Source organism: Pseudophryne corroboree, chromosome 10, assembly GCF_028390025.1.
Source record: "Pseudophryne corroboree isolate aPseCor3 chromosome 10, aPseCor3.hap2, whole genome shotgun sequence".
Classification (NCBI taxonomy): domain Eukaryota; kingdom Metazoa; phylum Chordata; class Amphibia; order Anura; family Myobatrachidae; genus Pseudophryne; species Pseudophryne corroboree.
In genome coordinates this window covers 14,821,349-14,836,936 of record NC_086453.1, presented here as the reverse complement: position 1 = coordinate 14,836,936, position 15,588 = coordinate 14,821,349, and the positions used below count along the sequence as shown (strand labels likewise).

The window sequence follows — 15,588 nt, the reverse complement described above, 5'->3', positions numbered from 1 at the left end:
TGCAGGACACTGTGTAGTAAGAGGTTACTGGATACAGGGGATATATTATAGTGCAGGACACTGTGTAGTAAGAGGTGACTGGGGATACAGGGGATATATTATAGTGCAGGACACTGTGTAGTAAGAGGTGACTGGGGACACAGGTGATATATTATAGTGCAGGACACTGTAGTAAGAGGTGACTGGGGATACAGGAGATATATTATAGTGCAGGACACTAGTAAGAGGTGACTGGGGATACAGGAGATATATTATAGTGCAGGACACTGTGTAGTAAGAGGTGACTGGGGATACAGGGGATATATTATAGTGCAGGACACTGTAGTAAGAGGTGACTGGGGATACAGGGGATATATTATAGTGCAGGACACTGTGTAGTAATAGGTGACTGGGGATACAGGGGATATATTATAGTGCAGGACACTGTGTAGTAATAGGTGACTGGGGATACAGTGGATATATTATAGCGCAGGACACTGTGCAGTAAAAGATGACTGGGGATACAGGAGATATATTATAGTGCAGGACACTGTGTAGTAAGAGGTGACTGGGGATACAGGAGATATATTATAGTGCAGGACACTGTGTAGTAAGAGGTGACTGGGGACACATGGGATATATTATAGTGCAGGACACTGTGTAGTAAGAGGTGACTGGGGATACAGGAGATATATTATAGTGCAGGACACTGTGTAGTAATAGGTGACTGGGGATACAGGGGATATATTATAGTGCAGGACACTGTGCAGTAAGAGGTGACTGGGGATACAGGAGATATATTATAGTGCAGGACACTGTGCAGTAAGAGGTGACTGGGGATACAGGGGATATATTATAGTGCAGGACACTGTGTAGTAAGAGGTGACTGTGGATACAGGAGATATATTATAGTGCAGGACACTGTGTAGTAAGAGGTGACTGGGGATACAGGGGATATATTATAGTGCAGGACACTGTGTAGTAAGAGGTGACTGGGGATACAGGGGATATATTATAGTGCAGGACACTGTAGTAAGAGGTGACTGGGGATACAGGGGATATATTATAGTACAGGACACTGTAGTAAGAGGTGACTGGGGATACAGGTGATATATTATAGTGCAGGACACTGTGTAGTAAGAGGTGACTGGGGATACAGGAGATATATTATAGTGCAGGACACTGTGTAGTAAGAGGTGACTGGGGACACAGGTGATATATTATAGTGCAGGACACTGTAGTAAGAGGTGACTGTGACACAGGTGATATATTATAGTGCAGGACACTGTGTAGTAAGAGGTGACTGGGGACACAGGTGATATATTATAGTGCAGGACACTGTGTAGTAAGAGGTGACTGGGGATACAGGGGATATATTATAGTGCAGGACACTGTGTAGTAAGAGGTGACTGGGGATACAGGAGATATATTATAGTGCAGGACACTGTGTAGTAAGAGGTGACTGGGGATACAGGGGATATATTATAGTGCAGGACACTGTGTAGTAAGGGGTGACTGTGACACAGGTGATATATTATAGTGCAGGACACTGTGTAGTAAGGGGTGACTGGGGATACAGGAGATATATAATAGTGCAGGACACTGTGTAGTAAGAGATGACTGGGGATACAGGGGATATATTATAGTGCAGGACACTGTGTAGTAAGAGGTGACTGGGGATACAGGGGATATATTATAGTGCAGGACACTGTGTAGTAAGAGGTGACTGGGGATACAGGGGATATATTATAGTGCAGGACACTGTGTAGTAAGAGGTGACTGGGGATACAGGGGATATATTATAGTGCAGGACACTGTGTAGTAAGAGGTGACTGGGGATACAGGTGATATATTATAGTGCAGGACACTGTGTAGTAAGAGGTGACTGGGGATACAGGTGATATATTATAGTGCAGGACACTGTGCAGTAAGAGATGACTGGGGATACAGGGGATATATTATAGTGCAGGACACTGTGTAGTAAGAGGTGACTGGGGATACAGGGGATATATTATAGTGCAGGACACTGTGTAGTAAGAGGTGACTGGGGATACAGGTGATATATTATAGTGCAGGACACTGTGTAGTAAGAGGTGACTGGGGATACAGGGGATATATTATAGTGCAGGACACTGTGTAGTAAGAGGTGACTGGGGATACAGGAGATATATTATAGTGCAGGACACTGTGTAGTAAGAGGTGACTGGGGATACAGAGGATATATTATAGTGCAGGACACTGTGTAGTAAGAGGTGACTGGGGATACAGGGGATATATTATAGTGCAGGACACTGTGTAGTAAGAGGTGACTGGGGATACAGGTGATATATTATAGTGCAGGACACTGTGTAGTAAGAGGTGACTGGGGATACAGGGGATATATTATAGTGCAGGACACTGTGTAGTAAGAGGTGACTGGGGATACAGGAGATATATTATAGTGCAGGACACTGTGTAGTAAGAGGTGACTGGGGATACAGGGGATATATTATAGTGCAGGACACTGTGTAGTAAGAGATGACTGGGGACACATGAGATATATTATAGCGCAGGACACTGTGTAGTAAGAGGTGACTGGGACACATGTGATATATTATAGTGCAGGACACTGTGCAGTAAGAGGTGACTGGGGATATAGGGGATATATTATAGTGCAGGACACTGTAGTAAGAGGTGACTGGGGATACAGGTGATATATTATAGTGCAGGACACTGTAGTAAGGGGTGACTGGGGATACAGGGGATATATTATAGTGCAGGACACTGTGTAGTAAGAAGTGACTGAGGATACATGGGATTTATTATAGTGCAGGACACTGCAGGAAGAGGTTACTGGGATATATTATAGTGCAGGACACTGTAGTAAGAGGTGACTGGGGATACAGGGGATATATTATAGTGCAGGACACTGTGCAGTAAGAGATGACTGGGGATACAGGGGATATATTATAGTGCAGGACACTGTGCAGTAAGAGATGACTGGGGATACAGGGGATATATTATAGTGCAGGACACTGTAGTAAGAGGTGACTGGGGACACGGGATATATTATAGTGCAGGACACTGTGTAGTAAGAGGTGACTGGGGATACAGGTGATATATTATAGTGCAGGACACTGTGCAGTAAGAGGTGACTGGGGATACAGGTGATATATTATAGTGCAGGACACTGTGTAGTAAGAGGTGACTGGGGACACAGGAGATATATTATAGTGCAGGACACTGTGCAGTAAGAGGTGACTGGGGATACAGGTGATATATTATAGTGCAGGACACTGTGTAGTAAGATGTGACTGGGGACACAGGTGATATATTATAGTGCAGGACACTGTGTAGTAAGGGGTGACTGGGGATACAGGTGATATATTATAGTGCAGGACACTGTGTAGTAAGAGGTGACTGGGGATACAGGTGATATATTATAGTGCAGGACACTGTGTAGTAAGAGGTGACTGGGGACACAGGGGATATATTATAGTGCAGGACACTGTGTAGTAAGAGGTGACTGGGGATACAGGAAATATATTATAGTGCAGGACACTGTGTAGTAAGGGGTGACTGGGGACACAGGCGATATATTATAGTGCAGGACACTGTAGTAAGAGGTGACTGGGGATACATGATATATTATAGTGCAGGACACTGTGCAGTAAGAGGTGACTGGGGACACATGATATATTATAGTGCAGGACACTGTGTAGTAAGAAGTGACTGAGGATACATGGGATTTATTATAGTGCAGGACACTGCAGGAAGAGGTTACTGGGATATATTATAGTGCAGGACACTGTAGTAAGAGGTGACTGGGGACACAGGTGATATATTATAGTGCAGGACACTGTGTAGTAAGAGGTGACGGGATACAGGGGATATATTATAGTGCAGGACACTGTGTAGTAAGAGGTGACTGGGGATACAGGGGATATATTATAGTGCAGGACACTGTGTAGTAAGAGGTGACTGGGGACACAGGGGATATATTATAGTGCAGGACACTGTGTAGTAAGAGGTGACTGGGGATACAGGAGATATATTATAGTGCAGGACACTGTGTAGTAAGGGGTGACTGGGGACACAGGCGATATATTATAGTGCAGGACACTGTAGTAAGAGGTGACTGGGGATACATGATATATTATAGTGCAGGACACTGTGCAGTAAGAGGTGACTGGGGACACATGATATATTATAGTGCAGGACACTGTGTAGTAAGAAGTGACTGAGGATACATGGGATTTATTATAGTGCAGGACACTGCAGGAAGAGGTTACTGGGATATATTATAGTGCAGGACACTGTAGTAAGAGGTGACTGGGGACACAGGTGATATATTATAGTGCAGGACACTGTGTAGTAAGAGGTGACGGGATACAGGGGATATATTACAGTGCAGGACACTGTGTAGTAAGAGGTGACTGGGGATACAGGGGATATATTATAGTGCAGGACACTGTGTAGTAAGAGGTGACTGGGGATACAGGTGATATATTATAGTGCAGGACACTGTGTAGTAAGGGGTGACTGGGGATACAGCGGATATATTATAGTGCAGGACACTGTGCAGTAAGAGATGACTGGGGATACAGGTGATATATTATAGTGCAGGACACTGTGCAGTAAGAGATGACTGGGGATACAGGGGATATATTATAGTGCAGGACACTGTGTAGTAAGGGGTGACTGGGGATATAGGGGATATATTATAGTGCAGGACACTGTGCAGTAAGAGATGACTGGGGATACAGCGGATATATTATAGTGCAGGACACTGTGTAGTAAGAGGTGACTGGGGACACAGGTGATATATTATAGTGCAGGACACTGTGTAGTAAGGGGTGACTGGGGATACAGGAGATATATTATAGTGCAGGACACTGCAGTAAGAGGTGACTGGGGACACAGGAGATATATTATAGTGCAGGACACTGTGCAGTAAGAGGTGACTGGGGATACAGGGGATATGTTATAGTACAGGACACTGTGCAGTAAGAGGTGACTGGGACACAGGGGATATATTATAGTGCAGGACACTGTGCAGTAAGGGGTGACTGGGGATATAGGGGATATATTATAGTGCAGGACACAGTAGTAAGAGGTGACTGGGGATACAGGGGATATATTATAGTGCAGGACACTGTGTAGTAAGGGGTGACTGGGGATACAGGGGATATATTATAGTGCAGGACACTGTAGTAAGAGGTGACTGGGGACACATGATATATTATAGTGCAGGACACTGTGTAGTAAGGGGTGACTGGGGATACAGGGGATATATTATAGTGCAGGACACTGCAGTAAGAGGTGACTGGGACACAGGTGATATATTATAGTGCAGGACACTGTGCAGTAAGGGGTGACTGGGGATATATTATAGTGCAGGACACTGTAGTAAGAGGTGACTGGGGACACAGGTGATATGTTATAGTGCAGGACACTGTGCAGTAAGGGGTGACTGGGGATATAGGGGATATATTATAGTGCAGGACACTGTAGTAAGAGGTGACTGGGGATACAGGTGATATATTATAGTGCAGGACACTGTGTAGTAAGGGGTGATTGAGGATACAGGAGATATATTATAGTGCAGGACACTGTGTAGTAAGAGGTGACTGGGGATATAGGGGATATATTATAGTGCAGGACACTGTGTAGTAAGAGGTGACTGGGGATACAGGGGATATATTATAGTACAGGACACTGTAGTAAGAGGTGACTGGGGATACAGGGGATATATTATAGTGCAGGACACTGTAGTAAGAGGTGACTGGGACACAGGTGATATATTATAGTGCAGGACACTGTAGTAAGAGGTGACTGGGGATACAGGGGATATATTATAGTGCAGGACACTGTAGTAAGAGGTGACTGGGACACAGGGGATATATTATAGTACAGGACACTGTAGTAAGAGGTGACTGGGACACAGGTGATATATTATAGTGCAGGACACTGTAGTAAGAGGTGACTGGGACACAGGTGATATATTATAGTGCAGGACACTGTGTAGTAAGAGGTGACTGGGGATACAGGGGATATATTATAGTACAGGACACTGTAGTAAGAGGTGACTGGGGATACAGGGGATGTATTATAGTACAGGACACTGTAGTAAGAGGTGACTGGGGATACAGGGGATATATTATAGTGCAGGACACTGTAGTAAGAGGTGACTGGGACACAGGTGATATATTATAGTGCAGGACACTGCAGTAAATGGTGTCAGGTGATGGAGATACAAAGGTTGTAAAGGGGGCGGGGCACATAGTAAGGGGAGGAACGTGTGCCTCTGATGCGCAGGCGCAGTCCCGCCATGCTGGCAGTCCCTCTACTGACGGCTCCCAGGCTGGTAGTGTCGGTGCCTCTTCTCCGCTGCCTCATGTCTCGCTCACCTCCCGCAGCACCGCCCCCGCCGGGGCCACCGCGCACCGTGCTCGGCACCATGGAGTTCGGGCGCCGGATGGACGCGCAGAGCAGCGGGGAGGCGGTGCGGGAATACCTGAGACGCGGCTACGACGAGCTGGACACCGCCTTCATGTACGCGGACGGGGAGTCCGAACGGGTGCTGGGGGGACTCGGGCTCGGAGCTGCAGGTGAGCGGCGGCGCTATTTCCGGGTGTCTGCGGGGCAAGCCTCGTCTTGGCTCTCTATCCGCCAATCAGTAGCCGTGTGTGATAGTGGGGGCGGGGCGAATAGACCAGGTAGTGATGATGGACTGCTGAGCTTTGAGCCGGAGTCACGTGTCTCAGGGACGGCAGTGTCTGTATATAGGGGGCAATCCTTCCTCCCCACTGCCCCTATCCCCTGGCTGGGGCAATGCATGCTCCCTGACTGCACCTTACCCCATTATGTAGCTCTTATATACTTGTGTGAAGGGAGGGAGGATGTCACGTATATACACACGCATAGTCGCATATGTATGTATGTATGTGTGTGTGTGTATGTATGTATGTATGTATATATATATATATATATATATATATATATATATATAATCACACACTCACACTCTACATGGGACATGTTGACATGAGTTTTTTTTCTATTTTTGTTTTTATTTTTAACTTTTTCATACTTTACCATCCACGTTGGCTACAATTGGGAATAGTAATCTGCGCTCGGCCCCGTGCCCAAGGGGACATGGTGCATTAAATAAGATTTTATTTACCGGTAAATCTATTTCTCGTAGTCCGTAGTGGATGCTGGGGACTCCGTAAGGACCATGGGGAATAGACGGGCTCCGCAGGAGACAGGGCACTTTAAGAAAGAATTTAGATTCTGGTGTGCTCTGGCTCCTCCCTCTATGTCCCTCCTCCAGACCTCAGTTAGAGAAACTGTGCCCGGAAGAGCTGACAGTACAAGGAAAGGATTTTGGGAATCCAGGGTAAGACTCATATCAGCCACACCAATCACCGTATAACTTGTGATAACCATACCCAGTTAACAGTGTGAACAACAACGGAGCATCAGATCAACCCTGATGCAACCTTAACATAACCCTTATTGCAGCAATAACTATATACAAGTATTGCAGAAGAAGTCCGCACTTGGGACGGGCGCCCAGCATCCTCTACGGACTACGAGAAATAGATTTACCGGTAAGTAAAATCTTATTTTCTCTAACGTCCTAGTGGATGCTGGGGACTCCGTAAGGACCATGGGGATTATACCAAAGCTCCCAAACGGGCGGGAGAGTGCGGATGACTCTGCAGCACCGAATGGGCAAACACAAGGTCCACCTCAGCCAGGGTATCAAACTTGTAGAACTTTGCAAAGGTGTTTGAACCTGACCAAGTAGCCGCTCGGCAAAGCTGTAATGCCGAGACCCCTCGGGCAGCCGCCCAAGAAGAGCCCACCTTCCTTGTGGAATGGGCCTTAACTGATTTAGGCAGCGGGAACCCAGCCGCAGAATGAGCCTGCTGAATCGTGTTACAGATCCAGCGAGCAATAGTTTGCTTTGAAGCAGGCGCCCCAAACTTGTTGGAAGCATACAGGATAAACAAAGATTCTGTTTTCCTGACCCTAGCCGTTCTGGCTACATAAACCTTCAAAGCCCTGACTACATCAAGTAACTCGGAATCCCCCAAGTCAGTAGTAGCCACAGGCACCACAATAGGTTGGTTTATATGAAAGGTTGAAACCACTTTCGGCAGAAATTGTGGGCGGGTCCGCAATTCTGCTCTATCCGCATGGAAAACCAGATAAGGGCTTTTATGTGACAAAGCCGCCAATTCTGACACATGGCTAGCCGAAGCCAAGGCTAGTAGCATGACCACCTTCCACGTGACATATTTCAGTTCCACCGTTTTGAGTGGTGCACACCAGTGTGATTTCAGGAAACTCAACACCACGTTAAGATCCCAAGGTGCCACTGGAGGCACAAAAGGGGGCTGAATATGCAGCACTCCCTTTACAAACGTCTGAACTTCAGGCAGAGAAGCCAGTTCTTTTTTAAAGAAAATGGATAGGGCCGAAATCTGGACCTTAATGGAACCCAATTTTAGGCCCAAAGTCACTCCCGACTGTAGGAAGTGAAGGAAACGGCCCAGCTGGAATTCCTCCGTAGGGGCATTCCTGGCCTCACACCAAGCAACATATTTTCGCCATATACGGTGATAATGTTGAGCCGTCACATCCTTCCTAGCCTTTATCAGCGTAGGAATGACCTCATCCGGAATGCCTTTTTCTGCTAGGATCCGGCGTTCAACCGCCATGCCGTCAAACGCAGCCGCGGTAAGTCTTGGAACAGACAGGGCCCCTGTTGCAACAAGTCCTGTCTTAGAGGCAGAGGCCACGGGTCCTCTGTGAGCATTTCTTGCAGATCTGGATACCAAGTCCTTCTTGGCCAATCCAGGACAATGAGTATTGTTCTCACTCCTCTTTTTCTTATGATTCTCAGCACCTTGGGTATGAGAGGAAGAGTGTCACGATCCGGGTATCTGGACGCCATTTCTTACCCATCAGATGCCTCCTAAGGCTGGCTCAGCGCTCCAGGACCGGATCCCATCTGTTATCCTGATGTGTACATTCCTGTATCCTCTCCTGTCACTCTGGGACGCTGTCACAGTAAACGCCATATTACACCTGGCATGGCGTCTCCCGCGGCCTCCGCCGCCGTCCCTGAACTTCTGCATGCAGAGTGTCTGAGTGGCGATTACGTCAGCCGCGGCCTCCGCTGTGTCCGCGTGGTTGGATGTGCATCTGTCAGCCTGGCGCCTCCTGTCTCCGGTGGCCGGCGCCGCCATTACTGTTTTCATTACCACATGGATTACAAACCAAACTTCCCTCCAAGTGTCTGCATGGGCGCAGCCATCTTGGATTCTGTCAGCTGATCATTTCCACCAATCTGTTCTCAGTATTGATAATCTGCATAATTGCCTAGCCAATCCCTTCCTTGCTGCAGGTATAAATACACTGTGCCTGAGCAAGGAAGGCGTCAGTGCTTTGGTTGTCAAACCTAGTTCCTGTTTGTCTCTCTCCTGTGATTGTCTTCCAGGTTCCAGCTCCTGTCTCAAGACTTCCACCATAGAGACCCGCACCAGCATTCCACCTGCGGTGTAGCCTGACTCTCCAATCCATTGTGGATTCATCTGTTTCCAGCTACAACATTACCTGCTTCCAGCTCAGCTTCCAGCAGAGTACAGCTTCCCTTAAAGGGCCGGTGTCCTTTCTACACTTTACCACTCTCCACCGGTATTATTATTTCTCCGCTCTCAAGTTCTACATTTCAGTTCATATTTCATCGCTCCCAAGTTCATTTATTATTTAACTGGTTCCAGCCAGTATCCACTCCGTGCTAACAACAGTCTGGTTCCAGCCAGTATCCACAGCAGCTGTTTTATCTTCAGCAACCCAGCTTTTCCTGGAACACCAGCTGGCACAATCCTGGGTTATCTCCATTGCTACAGTCGGGCCTGGTAAGGACTTTCCATCTAGAAGATCATAAGAACTATCTCACACTACCAGTGCCCTGTGGCTCCTGCCATCCTGTAGTACCCAGGAACTGTATTTATTCTTTGCTGACTTTTACGTTTTCTTTTACTGCTGCTGTGTTGCGGAGTTGTCATAATAAACATCATTGACTTTTATCCAAGTTGTCGTGGTCACGCCTTCGGGCAGTTATTATTCATGTTACTTACATGTCCAGGGGTCTGATACAACCTCCCAGGTTCCGGTACATCTCAGCCCCTACAACTGAGGCTGCCTCCCGTCAGCTCAGGCCCTCAGTTGTGACAAAGAGGAGGAAACACATAGACCGACTGGAAAACCCACGGCATCACCAGAGCGTCCACAGCTATCGCCTGAGGGTCTCTTGACCTGGCGCAATACCTCTGTAGCTTTTTGTTGAGGCGGGATGCCATCATGTCCACCTGTGGCTTTTCCCACCGACTTGCAATCTGCATGAAGACTTCTTGATGAAGTCCCCACTCTCCCGGGTGGAGGTCGTGTCTGCTGAGGAAGTCTGCTTCCCAGTTTTCCACTCCCGGAATGAACACTGCTGACAGTGCGCTTACGTGATTCTCCGCCCAGCGAAGAATTCTGGTGGCTTCTACCATCGCCACCCTGCTCCTTGTGCCGCCTTGGCGGTTTACATGAGCCACTGCGGTGATGTTGTCTGACTGAATCAGAACCGGTTGGTCGCGAAGCAGGGACTCCGCTTGACGTAGGGCGTTGTATATGGCCCTTAGTTCCAGGATGTTGATGTGAAGGCAAGTCTCCTGACTTGACCACAGACCTTGGAAATTTCTTCCCAGTGTGACTGCCCCCCACCCTCGGAGTCTTGCATCCGTGGTCACCAGGACCCAGTCCTGAATGCCGAATCTGCGGCCCTCCAGAAGGTGAGCACTCTGCAGCCACCACAGGAGAGACACCCTGGCCCTGGGGGATAGGGTGATTAACCGATGCATCTGAAGATGTGATCTGGACCACTTGTCCAGTAGATCCCATTGAAAGGTCCTCGCATGGAACCTGCCAAAGGGAATGGCCTCGTATGATGCCACCATCTTTCCCAGGACTCGCGTGCAGTGATGCACCGACACCTGTTTTGGTTTTAATAGGTTTCTGACCAGTGTCATGAGTTCCTGAGCCTTCTCCATCAGGAGATAAACCCTCTTCTGGTCTGTGTCCAGAATCATGCCCAGGAAAGGCAGACGAGTCGTAGGAATCAACTGCGACTTTGGAATATTTAGAATCCAGCCGTGTTGTCGTAACACTTCCAGATAGCGTGCTACGCTGTTCAGCAACTGCTCTCTTGACCTCGCTTTTATGAGGAGATCGTCCAAGTATGGGATAATTGTGACCCCTTGCTTCCGCAGGAGTACCATCATTTCCGCCATTACCTTGGTAAATATTCTCGGTGCCGTGGAGAGACCAAACGGCAACGTCTGAAATTGATAATGACAGTCCTGTACCACAAATCTGAGGTATGCCTGATGAGGTGGATAAATGGGGACATGAAGGTATGCATCCTTTATGTCCAGAGACACCATAAAATCCCCCCCTTCCAGGCTTGCGATGACCGCTCTGAGCGATTCCATCTTGAACTTGAATCTTTTCAGGTATATGTTCAGGGATTTTAAATTTTAATATGGGTCTGACCGAACCGTCTGGTTTCGGTACCACAAACATGGTCGAATAATAACCCTTTCCTTGTTGAAGGAGGGGAACCTTGACCACCACCTGTTGAAGATACAATTTGTGAATTGCAGCTAACACTATTTCCCTCTCTAAGGGGGAAGCTGGCGGGGCCGATTTGAGTTAACGGTGAGGGGGCATCTCTTCGAATTCCAGCTTGTATCCCTGAGACACAATCTCTATTGCCCAGGGATCCAACTGGGAGTGAACCCACTTGTGGTTGAAATTTCGGAGACGCGCCCCCACCGGGCCTAGCTCCGCCTGTGGAGCCCCAGCGTCATGCGGTGGATTTAGTGGAAGCCGGGGAGTACTTCTGTTCCTGGGAACTAGCTGCGTTGTGCAGCTTCTTTCCTCTGCCCCTGCCTCTGGCAAGAAAGGACGCACCTCGGACTTTCTTGCCTTTTTGTGATCGAAAGGACTGCATTTGGTAATACGGTGCTTTCTTAGGTTGTGAGGAAACATATGGCAAAAAATTTGACTTTCCAGCAGTAACTGTGGAGACCAGGTCCGAGAGACCCTCCCCAAACAATTCCTCACCCTTGTAAGGTAAAACCTCCATGTGCCTTTTTGAGTCGGCATCACCTGTCCATTGCCGAGTCCACAGGACCCTTCTGGCAGAAATTGACATAGCATTTATTCTAGAGCCCAGTAGACTAATGTCTCTTTGAGCATCTCATATATAGGACAGTGTCTTTTATATGCCCCAGGGTCAACAATATAGTATCCTTGTCTAAGGTATCAAGTTTCTCAGATAAGGTATCTGTCCATGCTGCTGCAGCACTACACATCCAGGCCGACGCGATCGCTGGCCTCGGTAAGGTACCTGAATGTGTATAAATGGACTTCAGGGTACCCTCTTGCTTTCTATCCGCAGCATCTTTTAGGGTGGCCGTATCGTGTGACGGCAGGGCTACCCTCTTGGATAAGCGTGTTAAAGCTTTGTCCACCCTAGGGGAGGATTCCCAGCGTAACCTGTCCGTTGGCGGGAAAGGATACGCCATAAGAATCCTTTTGGAAAAATGCAGTTTTTTATCTGGAGATTCCCAAGCCTTTTCACATAACTCATTTAGCTCGTGTGAGGGGGGAAAGGTCACCACCTGCCTTTTTTCCCCATACATATGAACCCTCTTGTCAGGGACTGGGGTTTCCTCTGTGATGTGCAACACATCCTTAATTGCTATAATCATATAACGGATGGATTTAGCCAATTTAGGCTGTAACTTTGCATCATCGTAATCGACACTGGAGTCAGAATCCATGTCTGTATCTGTGTCAACAATTTGGGATAGTGGGCGCTTCTGAGACCCTGAGGGCCTCTGCGACATAGGATCAGGCATGGGCTGAGACCCTGACTGTCCTAAGGCTTCAGTTTTATCCAACCTTTTATGCAAGGAATTAACATTATCATTTAAAACCTTCCACATATCCATCCAATCAGGTGTCTGCGCCGTCGGCGGAGACACCACATTCATTTGCTCCCGCTCTGTTTCCACATAGCCTTCCTCGTCAAACATGTCGACACAAGCGTACCGACACACCACACACACAGGGAATGCTCTTTTTGAAGACAGTTCCCCCACAAGGCCCTTTGGAGAGACAGAGAGAGAGTATGCCAGCACAAACCCCAGCGCTATATAACCTGGGAATAACACAGTAACTTAATGTTAACCCAGTAGCCGCTGTAATAATGATTTTTGCGCCTAATTATGTGCCCCCCCCCTCTCTTTTTACCCTCTTCTACCGTGTAACTGCAGGGGAGAGGCTGGGGAGCTTCCTCTCAGCCGTGCTGTGGAGAAAAAACATGGCGCTGGTGAGTGCTGAGGAAGAAGCCCCGCCCCCTCAGCGGCGGGCTTCTGTCCCGCTTCAATATACAATTTTTGGCGGGGCTCATACATATATACAGTGCCCAACTGTATATATGCTAAACTTTTGCCAAAGAGGTCCCAATTGCTGCCCAGGGCGCCCCCCCCTCTGCACCCTTACAGTGACCGGAGTATGTGAGGTGTGTGTGGGAGCAATGGCGCACAGCTGCAGTGCTGTGCGCTACCTCATATGAAGACTGGAGTCTTCTGCCGCCGATTTCGAAGTCTTCTTGCTTCTTATGCTCACCCGGCTTCTGTCTTCCGGCTCTGCGAGGGGGACGGCGGCGCGGCTGTGGGATCGGACGACGAGGGTGAGATCCTGTGTACGATCTCTCTGGAGCTAATGGTGTCCAGTAGCCTAAGAAGCAGGACCTAGCTTCAGTGAGTAGGGCTGCTTCTCTCCCCTCAGTCCCACGTAACAGAGAGTCTGTTGCCAGCAGAGCACCCTGAAAATAAAAAACCTAACGCAATACTTTCTCACAGCAAGCTCAGGAGAGCTCACTGAACAGCACCTAGCTCGTCCGGGCACAGATGCAAACTGAGGTCTGGAGGAGGGAGATAGAGGGAGGAGCCAGAGCACACCAGAATCTAAATTCTTAAAGTGCCCATGTCTCCTGCGGAGCCCGTCTATTCCCCATGGTCCTTACGGAGTCCCCAGCATCCACTAGGACGTTAGAGAAATTGGGGTTCCTGTCCCCTCACTTCGCTCGCCATGCTTCGGGCAAGGTGCTCCGCTCGGCACAGATTACCGTTCCAATCGTAGTCCACGTGGATCGTTAAGTATGAAAAGGTTCAAAAGAAAAAAACGTGAAAAACTCATGTCGACCTAGAGACACTGTCAACCTAGTTACTGTTGACCAATAGTTGTTGACCTAGAGATCGGATCCCATGGACTACGCAGGTTCTGTGGCTGAATAATACCAGGTGACATGAAGCCAGCAGCCACAGAACCTGTGTAATTCATGAGCGTCCAAGGTAAAAGGAATAATATGGTCACTCTACCTATGGGGAATGTAATGGTACACTGAGGTCTGCTGACACTGTACAGGGTGCTATGCGCTTCCAGCCGCCTCCCGTGGTGATTATAGTAATATATCCCTATGGGGAATGTAATGGTACACTGAGGTCTGCTGACACTGTACAGGGTGCTGTGCGCTGCCAGCCGCCTCCCCTGGTGATTATAGTAATATATCCCTATGGGGAATGTAATGGTACACTGAGGTCTGCTGACACTGTACAGGGTGCTGTGCGCTGCCAGCCGCCTCCCCTGGTGATTATAGTAATATATCCCTATGGGGAATGTAATGGTACACTGAGGTCTGCTGACACTGTACAGGGTGCTGTGCGCTGCCAGCCGCCTCCCCTGGTGATTATAGTAATATATCCCTATGGGGAATGTAATGGTACACTGAGGTCTGCTGACACTGTACAGGGTGCTATGCGCTTCCAGCCGCCTCCCCTGGTGATTATAGTAATATATCCCTATGGGGAATGTAATGGTACACTGAGGTCTGCTGACACTGTACAGGGTGCTGTGCGCTGCCAGCCGCCTTCCCTGGTGATTATAGTAATATATCCCTATGGGGAATGTATTGGTACACTGAGGTCTGCTGACACTGTACAGGGTGCTGTGCGCTTCCAGCCGCCTCCCCTGGTGATTATAGTAATATATCCCTATGGGGAATGTAATGGTACACTGAGGTCTGCTGACACTGTACAGGGTGCTGTGCGCTGCCAGCCGCCTCCCCTGGTGATTATAGTAATATATCACTATGGGGAATGTAATGGTACACTGAGGTCTGCTGACACTGTACAGGGTGCTGTGCGCTGCCAGCCGCCTCCCCTGGTGATTATAGTAATATATCCCTATGGGGAATGTAATGGTACACTGAGGTCTGCTGACACTGTACAGGGTGCTATGTGCTGCCAGCCGCCTTCCCTGGTGATTATAGTAATATATCCCTATGGGGAATGTAATGGTACACTGAGGTCTGCTGACACTGTACGGGGTGCTATGTGCTGTCAGCCGCCTCCCCTGGTGATTATAGTAATATATCCCTATGGGGAATGTAATGGTACACTGAGGTCTGCTGACACTGTACGGGGTGCTATGTGC

At 48.3% G+C, this 15,588-nt stretch overlaps 1 protein-coding gene across 4 annotated transcripts in view; it reads left to right on the top strand.

Annotated features, from left to right (window-relative positions):
* The first annotated feature begins 6,263 nt into the window (after positions 1-6,263).
* Positions 6,264-15,588, top strand: part of AKR7A2 (aldo-keto reductase family 7 member A2) — a 57,224-nt gene continuing 47,899 nt past the window's right edge. The window contains exon 1 of one of the 4 annotated variants that reach the window (XM_063942133.1): positions 6,264-6,569. In XM_063942133.1, coding sequence (XP_063798203.1) covers positions 6,269-6,569 — 301 coding nt within the window. In that variant the 5' untranslated portion in view covers positions 6,264-6,268. The remainder of the gene's footprint in view (positions 6,570-15,588) is intronic. The other 3 variants (XM_063942131.1, XM_063942134.1, XM_063942132.1) reach the window with 3 other exon arrangements.